This window comes from Electrona antarctica, assembly GCF_951216825.1.
Source record: "Electrona antarctica genome assembly, chromosome: 11".
Lineage (NCBI taxonomy): Eukaryota > Metazoa > Chordata > Actinopteri > Myctophiformes > Myctophidae > Electrona > Electrona antarctica.
The window spans coordinates 27,449,889-27,470,977 of NC_136792.1; the positions used below are offsets into that span (position 1 = coordinate 27,449,889).

Here is a 21,089-nt window from a genome sequence, read left to right on the forward strand (position 1 = left end):
CTTTAACAACATTATACAAAGTTAAACTCACTTTGCCACTCGATTGAATATAAGTTGTTATTGGAAATTCTACCTCTGACAGAATGAAGTCAAGAGAGAGAGGAAAGAGAGGAGTTGGAGAAACACTGAAGCAGTGTGTAATTTTTTCAACTCTATCCATCCTTTCCTTCCTTCCCTCCTTCCCTCTGGCTCAGTGTGAAGGGATCGCTGTCTGATAAAGCAACACACACAAACACACACACGCACGCATGCACACATGTAAACACACAGCCACACAGGTGCTAGTCCGTAAAACATAAACCTACATTTGCTTTTTTCTCAAAACAGGAATTCTTATAATCTGTCATTCACTCCTTTCATCTTTCTAAATCTTATTTTCCAGACATTCTCTGCAGATCTAACCGTGCCAACCACCAAGCCCCCCCTCCCCCCCCCCCTCCCAGTGAGCTGTGGCGTTCCACAAGGAAGCATACTAGGGCCTTTACTGTTCCTAATATATGTAAATGACATGACATCAGCTTGTGACTGCAACTTGTTCCTGTTCGCAGATGACTCAGCACTGCTGGTCTCGGACAGGAACAAACTGCAGGTTGAAAAGGCCCTCAGCTCTGAACTCGGTAGAATCTGCACCTGGCTCGCTGATAACAAACTATCTTTACACCTGGGAAAAACTGAATCCATTCTTTTTGGATCAAATAGTAATCTCAGCAAGGCAGATGGCTTCTTGGTTAGAGTGGGTGACAATATTATCACACGAAAAGACCTACCTAGGTTCCATCCTGGAGGCAAATCTTTCCGGTGATAAAATTACCACCAACGTAATCAAAGAAGTCAACCAAAGAACAAGATTCCTATACAGGATCTCCTCACTGGTCAACAAAAACACCCCCCAAACCCACCTCACCCCTGCCCACTTTGATAGGCTGGAATGGCTTAGGGTTGACGACAGAGTACAGCATCTTGCAATGGGTCTGGTCCACAAGATTCGATACACCACCAAGATGTACCTGTCTAAATACTTCCTTAATGTCAATGAAGTCCACACCCACAACACCAGAGGGAGTTCAATAAACCAGTGTTTGTGCAACCCAGATTCGGCACAAACAAGGGACTAAATTCATTTTGCTCCTATGCCACAAAAGTGTGGAACACCATACTGTCATTTAGACATGTGAATCCCTTGACTCCTTCAAAACTGCTCTCAAAAGGCACCTACGGACGGCTGCAATTCGAAACTGGCCCCCGTAAAATCTGAATCCCCCACCCACCCCTTTTTCCCCTCTGTGTGTATGGTTTTTCCCCCTTTTTACATCCTTTATGAATGATGATTTCATATACACACGTCTCTAAATGTTATGATGAATTGAAAACGGTGGACCCTATTGTAAACAGGTGTAATGCTTTAGGTGTAACAGTTTTTGTATTGAGTTGTGCTTGAAATGTACTGTAATTCTGCAAACTGTTAATACATACTTCAATCAATCAATCAATCAATCTCTCATATCCTCCTACAGGTGTTAGAGCGCCCGTTCAGTGAGGCGTGGAACTAGGTTAGGACTTCTCTCTAAAACTCCTCCCCTTTAGATGAAAAGAAGCGTCTGGCGACTTCACGTGTATCAGAGGAGACACCGTCCCACATGACCAACTGTATCTTTAGAATAAGTGACAGAGATCCCACATGAATTAAAAAAACAACAGAAATGGAGGGGGAAATGGGAAACGGGCTTACAAACTAAATAAAATAGAATAGAATATGTAACTGTTGAGATGCAATATTATCAACAGCTCGCACATTGTCCCAACTCGCCTTAATCACAACTGGAAAGAGAAACACTGAGGTGAGAGAAAAAAAGGTACTGTAGGCAGCATTCAGAGAGCGTGGGAGGTGGAGAAGATTTTTGACAGTATGACAGTATGTGAACATGGCAGCATTGTACCCATGGTGAAGTGTATGTGAACATGGCAGCATTGTACCCATGGTGAAGTGTATGTGAACATGGCAGCATTGTACCCAGTGGTGAAGTGTATGTGAACATGGCAGCATTGTACCCGTGGTGAAGTGTCTGTGAACATGGCAGCATTGTACCCATGGTGAAGTGTATGTGAACATGGCAGCATTGTACCCGTGGTGAAGTGTCTGTGAACATGGCAGCATTGTACCCATGGTGAAGTGTATGTGAACATGGCAGCATTGTACCCGTGGTGAAGTGTATGTGAACATGGCAGCATTGTACCCATGGTGAAGTGTATGTGAACATGGCAGCATTGTACCCATGGTGAAGTGTCTGTGAACATGGCAGCATTGTACCCATGGTGAAGTGTATGTGAACATGGCAGCATTGTACCCATGGTGAAGTGTATGTGAACATGGCAGCATTGTACCCATGGTGAAGTGTACTATGTGAACATGGCAGCATTGGACCCACGGTGAAGTGTCTGTGAACATGGCAGCATTGTACCCATGGTGAAGTGTCTGTGAACATGGCAGCATTGTACCCATGGTGAAGTGTCTGTGAACATGGCAGCATTGTACCCATGGTGAAGTGTATGTGAACATGGCAGCATTGTACCCACGGTGAAGTGTCTGTGAACATGGCAGCATTGTACCCGTGGTGAAGTGTCTGTGAACATGGCAGCATTGTACCCATGGTGAAGTGTCTGTGAACATGGCAGCATTGTACCCATGGTGAAGTGTCTGTGAACATGGCAGCATTGTACCCGTGGTGAAGTGTATGTGAACATGGCAGCATTGTACCCGCGGTGAAGTGTATGTGAACATGGCAGCATTGTACCCGTGGTGAAGTGGACTGAAGAGGGAAGTGCAAATTGATATTTCACATAAGTGCATGAGAGAGAGAAAGACAGCTGCATGTGACTGAAAGAGCGCCATGAGCCGTTTCCTGCCCAATGAGGCAGGACGACGGAACCTCCATGAGGAGAAGGCAAACCTGATTTATACTTTCTTGCACGCCGGCGACGTGCATCGAAAATAGCTGATCGACGCCATGGGACGGGAGCTTGTAGATCGGCTATTTTCAAGTATAACTATTTTCAAGTATAACTCAGGTTAAGACATTCTCTGCAGATCTATTGTATTGCCATGATTTTCTTTTGATATAGGGATCCACCTGAGGAGAGGGAGGAAATATTGAGCAAAAAGAAATGTAGAATTGACATTGCAGGCACATGAGTGGCTTCACCACCAACCTTAACAGGCTGAAGACTTAATAGATTGTCAATAACTGAAATTATTATTTCGTGGAGTGCTGCAGTTGTATACCAAGGCATTAGGCATTAGCTTCATACGTAGCTTCATACGTAGCTTGCGGAGTTAGTTCAGTCAGATATACTTGAGGGGTTTCATGCTGTTCAAGGGCGCATACATATACTCAAGGGGTATGCTCATTACTATGTGGGTGTATTCAGTGTGTGTGCAAGACCCACATGTCATTCGCTGATGTGGCAGTCAGCTAACCAATTGGGCAGGGTATTTAAGCTCATTAGACTGCATGCTTCTTCCTGCCTTCCTTCTGCTTATGGTTCCTGGTTGTTATGTGATGGTTGTTCCCACCACCACCCCAGCACCACCGGTTATTTCTGTTCCCCATGGGGGTTGTTATTGTCTCCACCAGGCCGAAGGCATGGGGAGAGAGTATGTTTTGCACTCCGTCCGTCCGTCCGTGTGTGTGTGTGTGTGCCCGTCCGTCCGTGTGTGTGTGTGTGTGTGTGCCCGTCCGTCTGTCCTGCCGTCTGTGAACAGCTAATCTCCGGCACCGTTAACCCGGTCGATGCCAAATTTTGCACACACACTCCCTGGATGCCAACGATGAACCTCTGCCCCAAAACTTCCAGAACGGCCTGTTATAGCGCCACCAGGAGGCCGCTTTGTGCAAAACAAGTTTTTGGACAGTACACCTACAGATTTTGTCCAAACATCACGCAAATTGGTACACAGTCTCTCTAGAGCCATTCAACGAAACGGGTCTTTCAGATTTCTCAGACTCCATCCTGATTGGCTAAGATTGGCTTCCAAAGTTCGCAGGAGTGCTCAGTTTCAAACATAATGCTGCAAATCATGAACATATCGTGTGATTTCCGTGAAATTGTGCACGCACATTCCCACTAGGCCGAGGAAGAAATGCCACATGAACATTTTCAACTCAGCCTCATGGTGGTGCTATAACTGGCCGAAAAGTGTTTTTACCTCTAACTGCACGGATCTGTGGATAACTTTGTATGCCAACTCCCTAGAGGCCAAGGAAAGACCTTTGCCTGGAATTTTTCACATCTGCTCTTTATAGCGCCACCAGGAGGCCGACATATGTAAAACACATTTTCTAATATTACTCCTTCAGATTTTATCCAAATTTCACGCAAATCGGTACACATGCTCTCCATAGTCATGTGATCAAGACGGGTTTGACAGTTTTCAAATCAGCCTCATGGTGGCGCTACAACAGGCCAAGCCGCGTCTCACACACACACACGTTTATATTGCTCCTAAACATTTAGCCAAACATCACACACACACTCCTATCCTCCTGGTGGAGACCTGTGCCCAGAAGGGCACTTTTTCTAGTTGTATATATTTCTCCCTGCTCTTAATGTTTAATGATGGTGTTTAATTGTGCCGAGCAGGGAGAAAGATGTAGCAGAGCCGAACGCCACGATAAAATATTATATGCACACTTGTATTCTCATTCTATAATAAATATTGGTTAAATCTATTTGTGAGTTATCTGACTGAACTACAGTTATGGAACCCAGAGGATGACATTTAGCCTATACAGTTATTATATTATTACTTTGTGTGTGTTTGTGTCTTGTATTTATTAGTTTTTTTCATGCCTTGTTTTGTTTTGTTTTGTTATATGAAAACTGTAGAATGGAACAGTGCTGTCTAAAAAAGATCTATGAAGACTGATTGGTATACTGCTAGAATACTGTGTGTGTGTGTGTGTGTGTGTGTGTGTGTGTGTGTGTGTGTGTGTGTGTGTGTGTGTGTGTGTGTGTGTGTGTGTGTGTGTGTGTGTGTGTGTGTGTGTGTGTGTGTGTGTGTGTGTGTGCGCGCGCGCGTTTCATTTTGTGCCTGCTCCTCAGACTCGTGTCTGTCTACTCAGGCATAAAGACGCTTTCTGTCAGACATGATTAATCAAACAGATCCAGCAGGCCAATTAATCAACCTGGAAATGATTGATTTAGACCTTAAATCATGACAGTTGAAGCCAGGACATGCTTTTGTGTATGTGCGTGCGTGCATGCGTGCGTGCGTGCGTATATGAAAATGTTATTCACTGAGAGACAATGACAGTATTTCATAGAATGGGTGCTGTTGAGTGAGAGACAATGACAGTGACAGTGTTCATTATCTTGTTATCCTGAGGAATCTGCTGTGACGTCTAGAGCTCGACCGATGCCAGATTCTGGGCTCCGGTGCCAATACCGATTTTGGAGGGCTAGTGAGCTACCAATAAAAGTAAATATAAAATACACCCATAGACAGATTTTTTTAACCACTTAATCCATATTCAGAAAATGTTTTTTAAACCTTTCAAAATAGGGATGCCAGGTTGAATTTGGTAAAAACCTGGGAGACATCACCAGCATAATTGCCGATACCGATGTCAAAAAGTCAAATAATAGTCAATATATCGGCCAGACCCATGTATGTGTCCATTTATCGGCTCTCTCTTGGAGGTTGTGCTCACTTCTTTAGTGTACAGTGTGTGACAGATCAGCGCTTTATCTATGTATTGTGGACAAGGACTGCATGGCTCATGTGCATTGTGTGAGGATGTGTGTAATTGAAGATAAATCGCTATTGGTGACATGCGCATATGGCATGTCGCCCTGACTAGAACATGAATATTCATGAGGCTGATGCATCAGTGTGCAGGCTGCAAATCCCAAGAATATAAATAGGGGCCAAAACATCTCTACTTGCCAGGTGTGTGTGTGTGTGTGTGCGTGTGCGTGTGCGTGCGCGTGCGTGTGCGTGTGCGCGTGCGCAAAGGGAGATTATAGGTCCTGGAATATATGAGCAACTGCGGGTATGTAAGATTAGAGATAGATTCCTGTGTGTGTGTGCGTGTGTGTGTGCTTGCACGTGAACGTGTACAGTATGTTGCAGAGGCGTAGCTGACATTTACTTAGTTATTCTCCTCAAGGCGTTTAGTGCCCCACATTTCTTTTTCTTTTTTTCTTTTTCTTTTTTTAACTAAATTGTTGTCCCACGATTTTTCCCATTTTTCACCCGGTGCCAAAGCACATTTTTTACAGAAATACACTTTATATACATATAATAATAGTATTATGAATAATAACTGTAAATTATGTGTGTAAATTACACTGTGGTCTGTCTGAGCTTCAAAAGGAGCCAGATGGTGTTACGTTTCTTCAGTTTTTTGGATGACTAGCTGGTCATACATATCACCAGATAAGAGAGTTGGAATAACACAGAAACAGAAAGGCTGGATTGTGTTCTTACTGCATTTGGACCAACAGTTCAAGGACACGTTCAAATGCGGAGGCAACAGGGATCCACATTAGTAGTGTAGTAGTAATGGTGATGAGAACATTCCAGGGGACTGAGGGAGACTCGAAGGTTCAAGGTGTGTTATGGTCAAATGAAACAGTAGGGGAAGTAGAAATAGACAAAGATGAAGAAAATGTATTTTAGAAATGGCATGATCCAGACACTATAACGGTGCATTTACAAATAAGCATCCGCAGGTTATCCTCTTACCCGCGCACGCACACACACACACACACACACACACACACACACACACACACACACACACACACACACACACACACACACACACACACACACACACACACACACACACACACACACAGTCACACACACACAGTCTCACACACACACACACACACACACACACACACACACACACACACACACACAGAGACCCTGCACAGACGTCTGTGTATATAAATAGATTGAGATAGGTGTTGTGGTCTGAAGGACGTGAATTCTGAATAGAGGGCAAAGGACTGGCCAGCTGAGACTTTGCATCTATATTTAATGCCTCACTCCTCTAAATGTTCCTCACCATTCTGTCTGTCAATCTCTTTATCATTCTCTCTTTCTTTCTCCTTTGAGCTAGTTTGTCAGTATCTTGCTCAGTGTTACTTATGTACTTATGTTCAGCCCTGATGTTGATACGTTATTATTATATTAAACGTCTGCTGGGTTGTGTAAGTGTATTTCACCAGAATGTAATAGCGCTGCTTTGTGTTCTCACAATGTGTGCCGATAGAGATCTGAGAAACGCTTATGCAGACCCTCTAGCTGTAAAATGAAACCATCATCACTCCATTCTTTCAACTGTTCCATTGGAATTTGTGCGATATATGAGTTTCCTTCCTGCCATAGTTATGCATGATACGTTTCAAAACACGGCATGTGTAAATGTTTTGACATGATTAGTTTCTGATTTATTTAATATTTCAATAATGAGATTATGTTTTTGGTCCTGTCTGTCTGTCTGTCTGTCCGTCCGTCCGTCCGTCCGTCCGTCCGTCCGTCCGTCCGTCCGTCCGTCCGTCCGTCCGTCCGTCCGTCCGTCCGTCCGTCTGTCTGTCTGTCTGTCTGTCTGTCTGTCTGTCCGTCCGTCCGTCCGTCCGTCCGTCCGTCCGTCCGTCCGTCCGTCCGTCCAGGTTGCAAATGATTGCATCTCAAAGTTTGCGAGAGGGGCCCATTTTGCACAAAATAACAGATCATGGACACAACATCCAAGTGTTGTGATACTTTGGCCACCCAAAATTTGTCAAATCGGAGCTCATGGTGACATGACAGGTCACTTATTGTACCCTATTGGCCTGAATATAAGACTACGTTTTTTTCCAATGGAAATATCCTAAAATGAGTCTTGAAAAATGGGGGTCGTCTTATAATCAGAGTCGTCTTATATTTTGGACAATACGGCAATTTCTGTTGTGTGGAATGCTCCAGAGAATTTGTCCCTGTTCATTCATGCCATCTAGTTAGCAACAGAGCTGGCTCTGGTTAGTGCTAGTCAATTGTGATTCATGTGAATCTCATAATTTGCATAACTTTCCTTCAAATGGGCCTATGTCTTTTCAAATAATACACATGTATGCCTATTGATAGATTGGCGGCTATCTGATAGGTGTCACTTTAGTGAATTTGCCAGTGCTCTGACATAACTGCCTCAGAATTATCATCATATCAATTATATCAATGTTTTGATTCTTTAATGAACACATGCAGTGATCACAACACTATAGGCCTAATAGTCTTGTGCTGGCTGGCTGGCTGGCTGCGCAGAGGCAGCACAGCAATTAGTTACAAAGTTACAGATGCAGAGTAAATCAAATCAAATCAAATCAAAGTTTATTTGTATAGCACATTTACATTGACCGAAGACAAACCAAAGTGCTGAACAAGAGCATGTAAACAAGAACAGAGCAACAACAAGAGCATGTAAAGAAAAGAAAAGAAAAACAAAGAACAAAGCAACAAGTGAGAGCAGAAGTATATACAAACATGGTATAAGAAGGGTATGCGTTTTCAGGCAACATTAAAAGCCAGGGAGAAAAAGTGGGTCTTTAAGGAGAGATTTAAAACCCCCCAGGGACTGCGTAGAACGAATGGGAAGGGGCAGGGCATTCCACAGTGTGGGACCGGCCACAGAGAAGGCTCGGTCACCTCTAGTGACACATGAGGTTCCAGGCACAATCAAACGCAGTTGGTCAGCTGACCTCAAGGGTCTGGCTGGGACGTATGGTTTAATGAGCTCGCAGAGGTAAGGGGGGGCAAGCCCATTTTGGGCTTTGAAGACAAACAATAATAATTTAAAATCTATTCTAAAGCGAACTGGGAGCCAGTGTAGGGAAGCAAGGACAGGTGTAATATGATCACGCTTTTTCTTTCCGGTAAGGAGGCGGGCAGCAGCATTTTGGACGAGTTGTAGGCGCCTGATAGCAGATTGATCGATTCCAAGGTACAGAGCATTGCAGTAGTCGATCCGCGAGGAAATGAAGGCATGGACAACTTTCTCTAAAGAGTAAGGAAAGTACTGTCAAATACAGCAATACAAACATCGTTCTCGACATTCTTCTCTATAGAAAACATTGAGTCCACATAACCTTTCAGGCTGGCATTTCTATCTTCTATTCTTAATCCCCCTCGATTTCCCTTGTTGCTTGCCATTTACAGCAGCGACCCCCAAAAATAGGGACTCCCCCACCCTGACAAGCACTTAGAATTGTAGAAGTTGAGGGATTACATTTAGTTTGACTCGGGGCCAGATAAATGTTGTGAAAATAGCCGATCTACAAGCACACAACGCATCGCGTTGCTAGGCATTGTGAGCCTGTAGATCGGCTATTGTGAGGCATTGTGAGCTTGTGTATATATTCACAATTTGTGCCTTGACAATTTGGCCAATGTTTTACCAGATTTTGGTTCGTTGATTACTTTTGATGCAGTAATGTTATTTCTTTCCATTTTCTTTTTGGTAGTAAAAAGGTCTGAAAAGTCCTTAAATTGTAACTTCACTGTCATCTTGGGACCCCCCAAAATCATGTGGGGACTGACCCACTGGGGGTCCTGACCCACAGGTTGAGAACCACTGATTTTCAGTAGCAAGGCTGTCAGTCTTTGATACGAGTTGCACCTGCAGTCGTGTCTGTGTCTGCACGTGAGCAGCACAGGGATCACTACTTTCAAACATCAACTTTCAAAAAGGCTTTTTAAGCTATGTATTCCCTGTTTCACAAACATGCATATTTTATATAAAACAAATTATAATAAATTGATTAAGTAATTTCCCCTCTACTGCGGGGCCCTGTGAAGGGCAGGGCCGGTCCTCTCATTACAATAGTTTCATGCTTGGCAAGTCTCAACTGATTACAGAAACCCATTTCTATTGGCCATTAAAGTATTTTAATGGCTAATAGAATTTATGTATTCAAATATATCAATAGAAGGGCTATTCATATAATTTAAACACAGATAACATCACTAACAATTTCCAGTGTGTAATTAAAGCATATTCCAAAAAATAAATGGCAGTTCAACTCTGCATAAGGGATGTAGCCCCCTCTGCAGCTTGACAACATACCTATACTTCCAATGCTATCCTTTACCAGTCTGGTCTCTCCAGCTAATGTGATAAGGATGTATACTGTAGTTATTTTCTATTTCACACACTTGACAGTTTATGTTACATTTATTTCACAACTATCATTCTTTTGACTTGCAAACAATAGTAAAGCTATGGGAGTTTTCTGTGGAGTGGTGAGGTTGTGGGGAGGAGGCTTGGAGGAGTATCTGGGGCTTTGTTAGGTCTCTGACCGCACCACACCTCCTCTCTTAGATAAGCAGTGTGCTGAAGCAATTCTGCATGTTTGAGGTGTTGCCGCTGTTGTGGAAAATATTTTTATGGATTTTTGTATTTGTGAGATGTTACCATCCTCACTGGTGATACTAATCTGTAGCGATTGTTATTTTCAGTTGTGGCTACATGTGGTTCTATTCTTGCAAAATAAAAATAAAATGTCCTAACTTTGTACACCAGCCCTGTGATTTTGGTTCACAGAAACTGCAGGTGGTTCTTATTTCCTGACCTTGGCTCTCCCTGTCTCCCCCTCTCTTCTCATCCCGTTTCAATCATTTTCTTCACTTGGCTGCACGTCTGAAATGGTTTTATCACCTCTTTCTCCTTTTTTTCTTCCTCAATTCATTCACTTTTTTCTTCCCTCCATCATCACTCTCTTCCACGCTTCCAGTGTTTATGGCCCGTGCTGATTTATGTCAAGTAGAGTTATTCTAATTACCACCTCTGCTCTCTGAGCTTTAAAAGCTATGGCAAGAGACTTGGGGAGTACCTAACTCCTATAAAATTACTGTTTTTACCTGTCGAACACCAACCAAAACCACATACAGTACGTGGACATGTATGTACGTACTCATGAATGCAGACATGCCGTACATACCTCTAAGCTTTGTCTCTGCAATAGAACCACCTAGCAGTCAGACCCATGTAGATCATCCACCAAGAAATTATAGGCCTGTCGTACTTAACGACTGGCATTACATTTCATGGGTGCCACATTTGCGCACACATGTGTGCGTGCGTGCATATGTGTGCAATAAAGAGATGTTTTGAGAGAGGTGCATAAATCTTATTTACCTCTGTGTTGTGGATAGGTCTATAACAGCAGCACTGCACCTTTCCACTGCACATTCCCCATGGTTACCCTGCCACCACATACATGCACACTACACACATTATCTTTATGTCTTTTTGGTAGCACTGCATGGTTGAAGGCTACAGTAGAGGCTAGCTAGATCATCAGACTTCTTTATTTTATTTATTTATGTATCTATCCTGCCACAGCCATCCCTGTTTTGGTTCTAGTGTAGGTTTCAGTGATTAATTATTACCGTAATTTCACTTGACAGTCTTATTCCACCATGACAGACTCCACCATGGCCCATAGCACTTACCCTACCCCCTTAGACAGCACTTTTTTAGACTTAGATAGCATTTGAAACAGACTTATAGCATGTCATGTAGACAGCACAATAACAGTACAGCATAGTATAATATATATGTATAGCTTATATGTATAGTGTCATTATATATAGATATGTTCTAGTTACGTTTTAGCTTACGCATGTTTCTTGATAAATGCTGTTTATATGTGATTAAGAGCATCTGCTAAATGCCTAAATTGTAAATTGTAAATTGTATTCCCCTTTTTTGTATACTGGTGTCAGTTTTCTTGCAGCTGTGGACCATCAAGGCAAGTCAAGTTTATTTGCATGGCACACTTCATGCACAAAGTTGTTAGTGTTTTTAAATTTACATAAGGCATAGAAATGTTTGTAGATCTTCTATTTTTGCTGTTTTTGAAATGTTCTTTGAAAGATTCCCCCTTTAATTACAAGTCCAAAATAGGGATGACATTTTGAAAGTTGTTAAAAGCACAAGTACGTATGAATAGGGGGGAAAGTGTTGCAGCAGTGTGATGGGCTCTGGCATAGCGGGCCTTAAATTATACTGAGCTTCCTTTCTTTAAACTAAATGACACCATATGATTGACTAAGTGTCCACACCACACCACAGTCACTGAGAGGTAATATCACTAGGACATTAGGCTCTAGTAAGCTGTGGGTCCACCATCGTTCTCCTAAATGGACTGTTTAGGTTCAATATGAGTCATCTCCTCACCCCCTCTAATGGACTCTGCTGGTCCAGCAAGGACACACAGTACAATACGTTACAGAGGTGTGCGTGCACGCGTGCGTAGGCGGCGATACAATGCATGTGTGCATTTGTGTGTGCGTGCACAGTGGGAGAGGGTGAAGGCACTCATAGTGACGGATGACTTCGATCCTGTTCACTGTCTGAATGCGAATCACCCTCAATAGTTACCTTCACTTTACGGATAAGGAGGTGCATGGCAGTTCTGCCAATGTGTGAAAATGCACCTTTGAAGGCTGTTATTAGTAGAGTTTCATACGGTCACCTTAGCCGTAAAAGCAGCTTTGTTGGCATTCAAATGAGCTAAATTCCTGCGGCCTGTGATCCACCCAGGTGGGTCTTTGTGTTTTAACAAAAGGTTGAGGGGGATCTGAATAAGACATCCAACATCTGTGGAGGGGGGACAGATGCCCCCCCCCCCCCCCCCCTGGGAGGACTGGGACCATAGACTGGGACCCTAGAGATTATAATCTCTTGGAATAGATCGTTTAGCAGAAGACCCAAGAACGAGAGCTGTACCTGAAACTCACAAGGTTATCCCTGACTGTCGTGGGAAGTTCTGAACTTCTGATTGATTTTAAAACCACTGTTTTGAAAGCAATGTAAGTGATGTTGTAAACTATCTTGTATCTTTAAAATCACACCAGTGAAGTTAGTGGTGCAACTCCGTGGGGTCCGCGGAAGTTCCAGACCCACAGGAACACGGCCAGGGTACCGGCCTGGTTCTGGCGAGCCGCCCCACGTACGAAACGGTCGAGAAATGACAGAGTTACCGTGTGGGTCGGCCCGGTTCCGGGTTCCGGCGAGCCACCCCGCGTCCGAAATGGTTGAGATCATTAAAATATAGCTCCTCACGTTAAAAACATCTACAGCACAGTGAGCACACCACTACACACACACATTGACCTGTGCACCTCCACACGTCTCTCTCCCCTCTCTCTCTCTCGCTCATTTTCAGACTTCAAGGGAGAGAGGAGGAGCAGGACAAGGGGTTCTAGTACATTTTGGAGCTGGACAGTGTGTGTCCAACACACACACACACACACACACACACCCGTTTTACATATCTAATGGTCACGCAGAGAGGTCTAACATTGGGCTGCTTTTGAAGGCTGCTGCATTGAGGCAGAATTTTTCTTCCCTTCCGTCTGTCCGTCTCTCTGCAGCTATTATATTTTTAATCATGTTCCTACCATGTGAAGGATTTTTGTTGCATTTTAATATTAACATCACTTTCCATGATGTGTGTGTATTTTTATTTGTGAACAAAGTGACATCTCATGACATCTTCACGCATGCACGCACGCACGCACGGACGCACGCACGCACGCACGCACGCACGCACGCACGCATGCACGCACGCACGCACGCACGCACGCACGCACGCACACACACACACACACACACACACACACACACACACACACACACACACACACACCCTCTGTGTCTTCAGTTAGTTGTGGTATTGGGTGTGATTTAATGGTCAGGAATCTGAAATAGTTTTGGGATGCCTGGGTGAAAGCTGCCAGTCGGAGTGAAATAGTGTTGTTTTCAGGGCTACAAAAACAGTTTCCCAACAGCATATTGTAATTGTAATTGTAGGGTTTACTGTTTTTATTTAGCACAAAACGTAAACAACCCAACAGAAAGGCTTTGGAGTGAATCAATTTGTGTGTGCATGTGCATTTCCAGTATATTGTGTGTAATGCGTATGTTGTATCTACAATCTACAAAAAACATTATATGGGCGGCCACTGGCCTAGCAGTCCGGGCGCATACCACATACTGAGTGCCATTTTGAACTTCCTATTTTCCACCATGTACAATTACAGAATTTAAGAGGTGGAGGCGTGGCAAATGTCATTTTGCAATTATGAAGATGGTAAAATGTGCTCTCCGACACCGTGGCATGCGCAAAACGGCCCTGAATTAGTCATGGGTGTGTTTAGAGCGTCACCTCCATCAACCCAATCAGCTTGGCGACAAGGACCCGACAAGGACAAAGATGTATATGTATATGCACTGTTGCACACACGCTCTTATTTGTTTCTATGGAAAAACAGCTGTAGTTTATTGTATTTTATTTCATTCGATTCATGTAAGAACTATGACAGTTTCTAATCTCAACTTTTTACCACGGAAAGCCGCAACAGGCAGTAAATAGTAAATAGGTCTATACAAAATAATCCCAAAAGAAGCGCCTTTTTTAAATGAAGTGCCATGTTTTTATTTCAGTGTGCCATATCAAGATTAATTTTAATGACCACAATTTCATATTTTGATAGTCCACAAATATAAAGTTCTTCCTTCTTTTGTTATAATGATCATTATAATATATCCCCATGCAGTCAGAGTTCATAGTTTTAATGAATGTATAGAATGTGCTGTGCAGAATGTTATTTGACTATAGATGTTTAAACCGACAATACATGGTAAATGGTGCATTTATATAGCGCCTTTCTCCAAGGCGCTTTACAGAGATTGTGCATTACATTCACCCATTCACACACACATTCATACACCGATGGCAGCGGAAACCATGCAAGGCACCAACCAGCACATCGGGAGCAATTAGGGGTTCAGTGTCTTGCTCAAGGACACTTCGACACTAACTCTGGGGGAGCCCGGGTTCGAACTGGCAACCTTGCGGTTACCATCCAGAGGTTAAAGTGACAGGAATAATACTACACATCCAAAGCTAAAGATAAGTCTATTTTGTTATATTTGATACTTAGGCTATATATGTGTCAGGAGTGTCCACGTTATGTTTTTGCCAATGGGATGGATTGCAGCTAACATGATGACAGCACACACACGCACATGTACGCGCACACGCGCGCGCGCGCACACACACGTAAGAACCCTCTTGTCTCCTGGTCTATTGTTGACTCAGGGAGCTAAACCACAGTGCATTAGTGAGTTAAGTGACAACCTCTAATCTTAAAGGATTAATTAAACACCAGTCGAGAATGGTTTCTTGCACAAATTGGGAAACCAAACAACAAGCGCAAATATTTTCAAGCGTAGGTATCTCTCTCTCTTTCTCTCTCTCTGTCAGTTCCCACAACTCGTGTCTTTGAAGCTTCCATTGGCTCCATGTCGCTTGGTTTCAACCTCCGCCTGTAAAATAGACTCTGCCCTTCTCTTTTTAATGATGCACTTGAGTGATGGTAATGAGCTTTTCTTCATTTGTCCTCCCTCTCTTCTGCCTCCTCCCTATTTGCCAGTTTGATCTCTGTCAGGGAGATGGCAGAAGAAGATTTTTCTACCTCAATTATGAACCCCCCTCCCCCCCTACCCCAGGGTGATTCTAAAAGAAACTTGGAGGAGTTCCCCTCTTCTCACAGCCTGCTGGTGTGAGTGATGATGGATGGAGCTGGTTGAAATCCACCAGCTCCTTCTGTTGGGTTATCTGTCTGATGGGATCAGTATTAAGAGTTACAAACACAGAGTGGTCCAAGGAAGAGGCCCGAGGATGGCCAAGGGCAGAATGTTGTGGACGGTGTAGATGAGATTGTGATTGTGTGTGTGTGCGTGCAAACACATGCATTTGTCCGCACAAGTCCTTGTTATTGTGCAGATCCATGTGTTGTGCATGTGACTCTGCAGCATCACGCAACTGCAACATTCCTTTACAACACCCTTGACCGAGGACACACCATCGCATTCAGGGAATATCCAGCGTGCAGTAATCCTTCATGTACCACCACAGTCATGTGAATGTGCTCTGCGGTAGGTGGATATAGGTAGAGTCGGTGCGGAGTACGGATGTACCGAATATTCGGCCACCGAAACTATTCGGCCGAATAGTGGCAAGAATGCATATTCGGTATTCGGTTCGGTTGATTTTAGAGCAGAAACCAAATAGTCAAAGAACGAAAGTACCTTTCGTAACCTACTGTTTTTTTGTGATGATGTGATCAAAATTGAATCATGTCTTTTGACTCTTTTGTCATTATCATGTAGCTCTGAGTCTACAACAAAGGTACGGCCATGACAGCAATGGTACAAAAACTGGTAATAAAAAGAAAGATATATAATATTATTTGAATCATATTCGGCTATCCGGTTTTCGGCCAACTGTTTCCAATATTCTGTATTCGGTTTTGGTCAAGAATTATTTCCCATTCAGTGCATCCTTAGTGCGGAGGTGGGCCCAGTGCACCTCATCCTCTCTGTGTATTGTGATTTGTGAACGTAGGCGATTCTGTGAGTGGAAGCACACAGCGTTATCTCTGTGAGTTGTCGCCTTGACAAGCATTGCTTCAAGGCCACTAACACTGCCGATGTTTATGGACTATGGGGTCTGCAGAACAGAGATTGTCCGTTATGGGTCTACTGTGACATCATCTGTCTTGCTCTTTCTCTCTCTCTCTGTATCAAATGCTCAATTTCTGTTTGTCTTCTTTGCTCTTCAGCTGTCTTTCTGTTTTTCTCTATCGTGTCTCTATCGCTCTCTCTGATATACTGCATGTCTCTCTTATCTTCTTCACTCTCCTACCTTTTCAGTTCCTCCCATGAGCATAAACGGCTTTATCACCTCTCAATCTCTCTTTCATTTTCCCACTCATTTCTATCCATCCATTGTTTCAGCAGTAAAGCACACTATAGTATATCTTAGGGCATACTACACACGCACACACACACACACACACACACACACACACACACACACACACACACACACACACACACACACACACACACACACACACACACACACACACACACTGTGCCTGACGGATAGCCAATTAAACTGTTTCGTAAAGGGTGCAGTATTACTCCATACAAAACCCATTGCACTATTTTCATGGCATCTCAACTTGGTTTAAGACCCATGGATGCTGCACAGTAACCACATGTCTTAAGTCAGGGGGGGGGGGGGGGGGGGGGGGCTGGGGATCCTATACAACAACGGCAGAAGGGAAGAGAGGAGGGATTGTCTGGGATTTGAAACATGAGAGATACAAATAGGCACATATGTAGATGTGCAGCATGGAAGCAAAACCATGGAAATGTATGGAGGTTAGAAGGTTACATGTGCAAGGTGTTGCAATGCTAATAAGTCCCATTTGCAATTTCACACATTTCTTGCGGTAAAAAAAAAGAACGAAAGAAAGGAATTGGAGAGAGTGAAGAGAAAGGGTCATTGAAGTCCTTGGCAGTTATTTCTGAGTGCAGGCAGGGTGGATGAGATATAGATAGAGGTGGAGATGGGAGGAGGGAGCTTCTGGAATAGAGCCAAATGAACACTGGATATTATGAGAGCACTTTCACTGTACGGTTCACTGGGGTCTCTGTCCTATCACCTCATCATTACACTGCCAAGAAATTAGATTCTGTCCTGCTGTCTCCATTCTATATTCTCACTCCATGGCCTTTGGAGAACCATGGTTTCTAGACACAAAAATTGGATTTTAAACAAATGTAAAATATAAAAATGTCACATTGCTCCGCTTTGACCACGATGGCCTTGACTTGGACAGACTTGCCTTCCTTGTCTGGCCCTGAATCCGGGGGATGAGATGTAGGACAGTCTTTTCAACTGTGTGAATGTGTTGAAAAGGGGTTTTGTGGAGTGGTGTTCTCCCTGTGGTCAAATGGATAGCAGAGACGATAGAGTTTCTCTTGCTCAGCTCTATCACACAGTGTGTGTGTGTGTGTGTGTGTGTGTGTGTGTGTGTGTGTGTGTGTGTGTGTGTGTGTGTGTGTGTGTGTGTGTGTGTGTGTGTGTGTGTGTGTGTGTGTGTGTGTGTGTGTGTGTGTGTGTGTGTGTGTGTGTTTGTCTGGCAGTGCACTTTTCCTCTCCTTATCTGTGTCTGTTTATCTGCTCTGTTAGAGTTTCAGCAAAACATGAAGGACAAGCAGGTCACTGCCACTGCAGCCCACTGTTCCTTTCCCTTCTCCAAAAGTGTGCGTGTGTGCGTGCGTGTGTGTGTGTGCGTGCGTGTGTGCATACGTGACAGAGAGAGACAGAGAGAAGGGGGGGGGGGGGGTTACTTGGAACGGGAGGGGCGAAAGAAGTTGATTATATAAAAATAAACAAAATATTTTGATAATGCTATTTTACGTCCCTACTTTTATTATATCCACAGGGAAGCATTTCACTGTTTGTTTTGTTTATGGTTTTCTTTCAAGGGTGAAGGTCAAATAAGTTTTCCCACGCTTCATTCCCCTTTCACTTGGCTCTTGTTTATCAGTTTATCAGTGCATCCCACAGTCAAAACAGCCACGCTCCACAGACATGGCATCAGTGGGCGGTGGTGGCTCAGGGGTAGATTGGCCGGATGGGAACCGCAATGTTCCCAGTTCGAACCCGGGCTCCCCCAGAGTTAGTGTCGAAATGTCCTTGAGCAACCCTTATTTGCTCCCGATGTGCATGGTTGGTGCCTTGCATGGTTTCCGCTGCCATCGGTGTGTGAATGTGTGTTTGAATGTGTGAATGTAATGCACAATCTATGTAAAGCGCCTTGGATAAAGGCGCCATATTTTTTTTAAAGCACATGTTTTGCATTTTTGTTCAATATGTAGCATATATTGGCATCCTTTTAGAGCTTATGGACCTGAAAATCGGAAATTGGTCAAAGGAATTGTGCTGCCTACTGCGAGGGGCAACGGGGTTGACTTTAGTTTGCAATTGATTCAATGTCCAGAGCTGTTGTTAAATCATTGTATATGTCAATTAATGTACTATTAACATCTCATCAGTAAATCCTATACCTGTAGATGACAAAACTTTTGGTTTTCCCGATTGCACACCTGGCCACAATCACCCACTGCCAGGTATATAATAGTAACCATAGCAAGAACCATTATTATAAGCAAGGCCACACCATTAATTCAATTAAACAAAACTAAATAAACGGCAAGGAATTCTGGCTCCATTAACAGAAAGTTAACATTTAATAGAACATTGAATACCCTTCATATGGAGGTTCCAAATGTAAGTTGGTAGGCCTACTAAAATTGGGAAACTTGTTGCTAACAATCTGTTGCAGTCATCATTTCCTTCAGTGGAAAAACCCATGAGGTCTGTTTTGTACTCATAGTCCTACAGTGTCACGCAGAAAAAGTGAATGTGATTAAGTTCTCCAAATCAAGTATATGTCCCTCTCTTCTTCACGACCAGGCAGCTGCTGAGTTTGCTAAGGTCCACCTTCCTGATGCTCTGCGCCAGCAGCTCCTGACCTATGAACGACAGAAAGAGAGCGAAAAAGAAAAGGACAAAGAGAAGGATGACAAGAAGGAGACTATTGGCCTGTCCTATCCCGCTATCCTGGAGAAGCAGATCCTAGCATTGGACAGAGAAATACTGCACAAGCTCTCTGCCTCTTACAATGAAGCAGGTGTAGTATATACTGTATACTGTGTGTGTGTGTGTGTGTGTGTGTGTGTGTGTGTGTGTGTGTGTGTGTGTGTGTGTGTGTGTGTGTGTGTGTGTGTGTGTGTGTGTGTGTGTGTGTGTGTGTGTGTGTGTGTGCGTGCGTGCGCGTGTGCGTGTGTGTGCGTGCATGCGTGTGTTATAGACTGCAACACTGTGATACCTCAACTCCAATTAACAGCCACACAATCATGTATATGCATATACTTAAAATCGCAAATATGTTGTATGACCTCTGGGGTTGTTGTATTTTCCACAAATGTGCAAACTCCACAGTGGTAGAACAGTTAGCTGCGATTTACCTACAGGATATACACATGTGTACATGTCAGTCTTAATGAGTACAGTAGCTGTAAAACCAAGCAGCAGAGGCCACACACACACATATAGTGTGTGTCAAGTGAATGCTTTAAAGTGAACACAGAGGTTATTACTGTGCAGGTTCTCCTGCACCTCATCTGTGAGGTACATCACTGATGCATTCTGCCAAATAGTGTTGATCATTACTGAAGGAGTCATAAAGCAGTGGGCCATTACCAGACCTCTGGCGTACTATTTGTCCACCTTCTGGTGCATGCTTTCTCTCTCTCTCTCTCTCTCTCTCTCTCTCTCTCTCTCTCTCTCTCTCTCTCTCTCTCTCTCTCTCTCGCTCTCTCTCTTTTCAAGGTGCCTTATAATGCTGCCTGCAAAGTATTATTTTCTGCTGTACTGTTTAACTTGACTGTTGATGGCTGCCAGCGGCCTCAGGCCATGCTTATTCAGCTGTTTAAATACAGCCTGATCTTCATGAGGCTTGTAGTAATTATCTCTGAACGGAAGGAGGGAGGGAGGGAAGAGAGAGTGATGGAACAGGGTGGAGGGGTGCCGGAGGGGAAGGAGGAGACGCATGTATAGGAGATTTAGTTACACGATAAAAACGATAGAAAAAGACTGGCGTATGAAACGGCAGAGATTAGTGACAGTACAATAAAATAAATTGGTTGACCTCAGGCGGTGAGGAGGGACAGACAGAGCAGAGAACTAGATGAAGTGCCCCTCGGGCAATTGGATGATTTGAGGCATTTTGTTCCAAAAATGTTTTTGCAAAAATCTGTTGGTGGCGCTATAACAGGCCTTCGGCCTGGTGGAGACAATGAGGAGAGACGGGGACAAGGGGTGACGAGAAAATATCAAGACAACATCAAGATTGTTTATTTGTTTCCTTTCCCATTAACAACATTGGAAGTTTGTTGAGCGTGAGTACAAAACTATTGTAATGAGGGGCTAGTGCACCTCCTATGTTATTTAGAGATGAAAATCACACCAGTTCACACAGGTGTGATTTTTTTTTATATATCAACGTATCTACCTGGGTGACAGCAGACTGCTGGGCAAGCACTGGTGCTTTGGCATGGGGGGTCAGATCAACATATCTACCTCGCCCAGGCGGTGGCGTAACCGTCTGG

At 43.7% G+C, this 21,089-nt stretch overlaps 1 protein-coding gene across 2 annotated transcripts in view; it reads left to right on the plus strand.

The window, feature by feature from the left end:
- Positions 1-21,089, plus strand: part of ppm1lb (protein phosphatase, Mg2+/Mn2+ dependent, 1Lb) — a 53,220-nt gene that overhangs the window by 18,657 nt on the left and 13,474 nt on the right. For both annotated transcript variants that reach the window (XM_079514243.1, XM_079514242.1), the window contains exon 2: positions 19,393-19,609. In XM_079514243.1, coding sequence (XP_079370369.1) covers positions 19,393-19,609 — 217 coding nt within the window. The remainder of the gene's footprint in view (positions 1-19,392; positions 19,610-21,089) is intronic.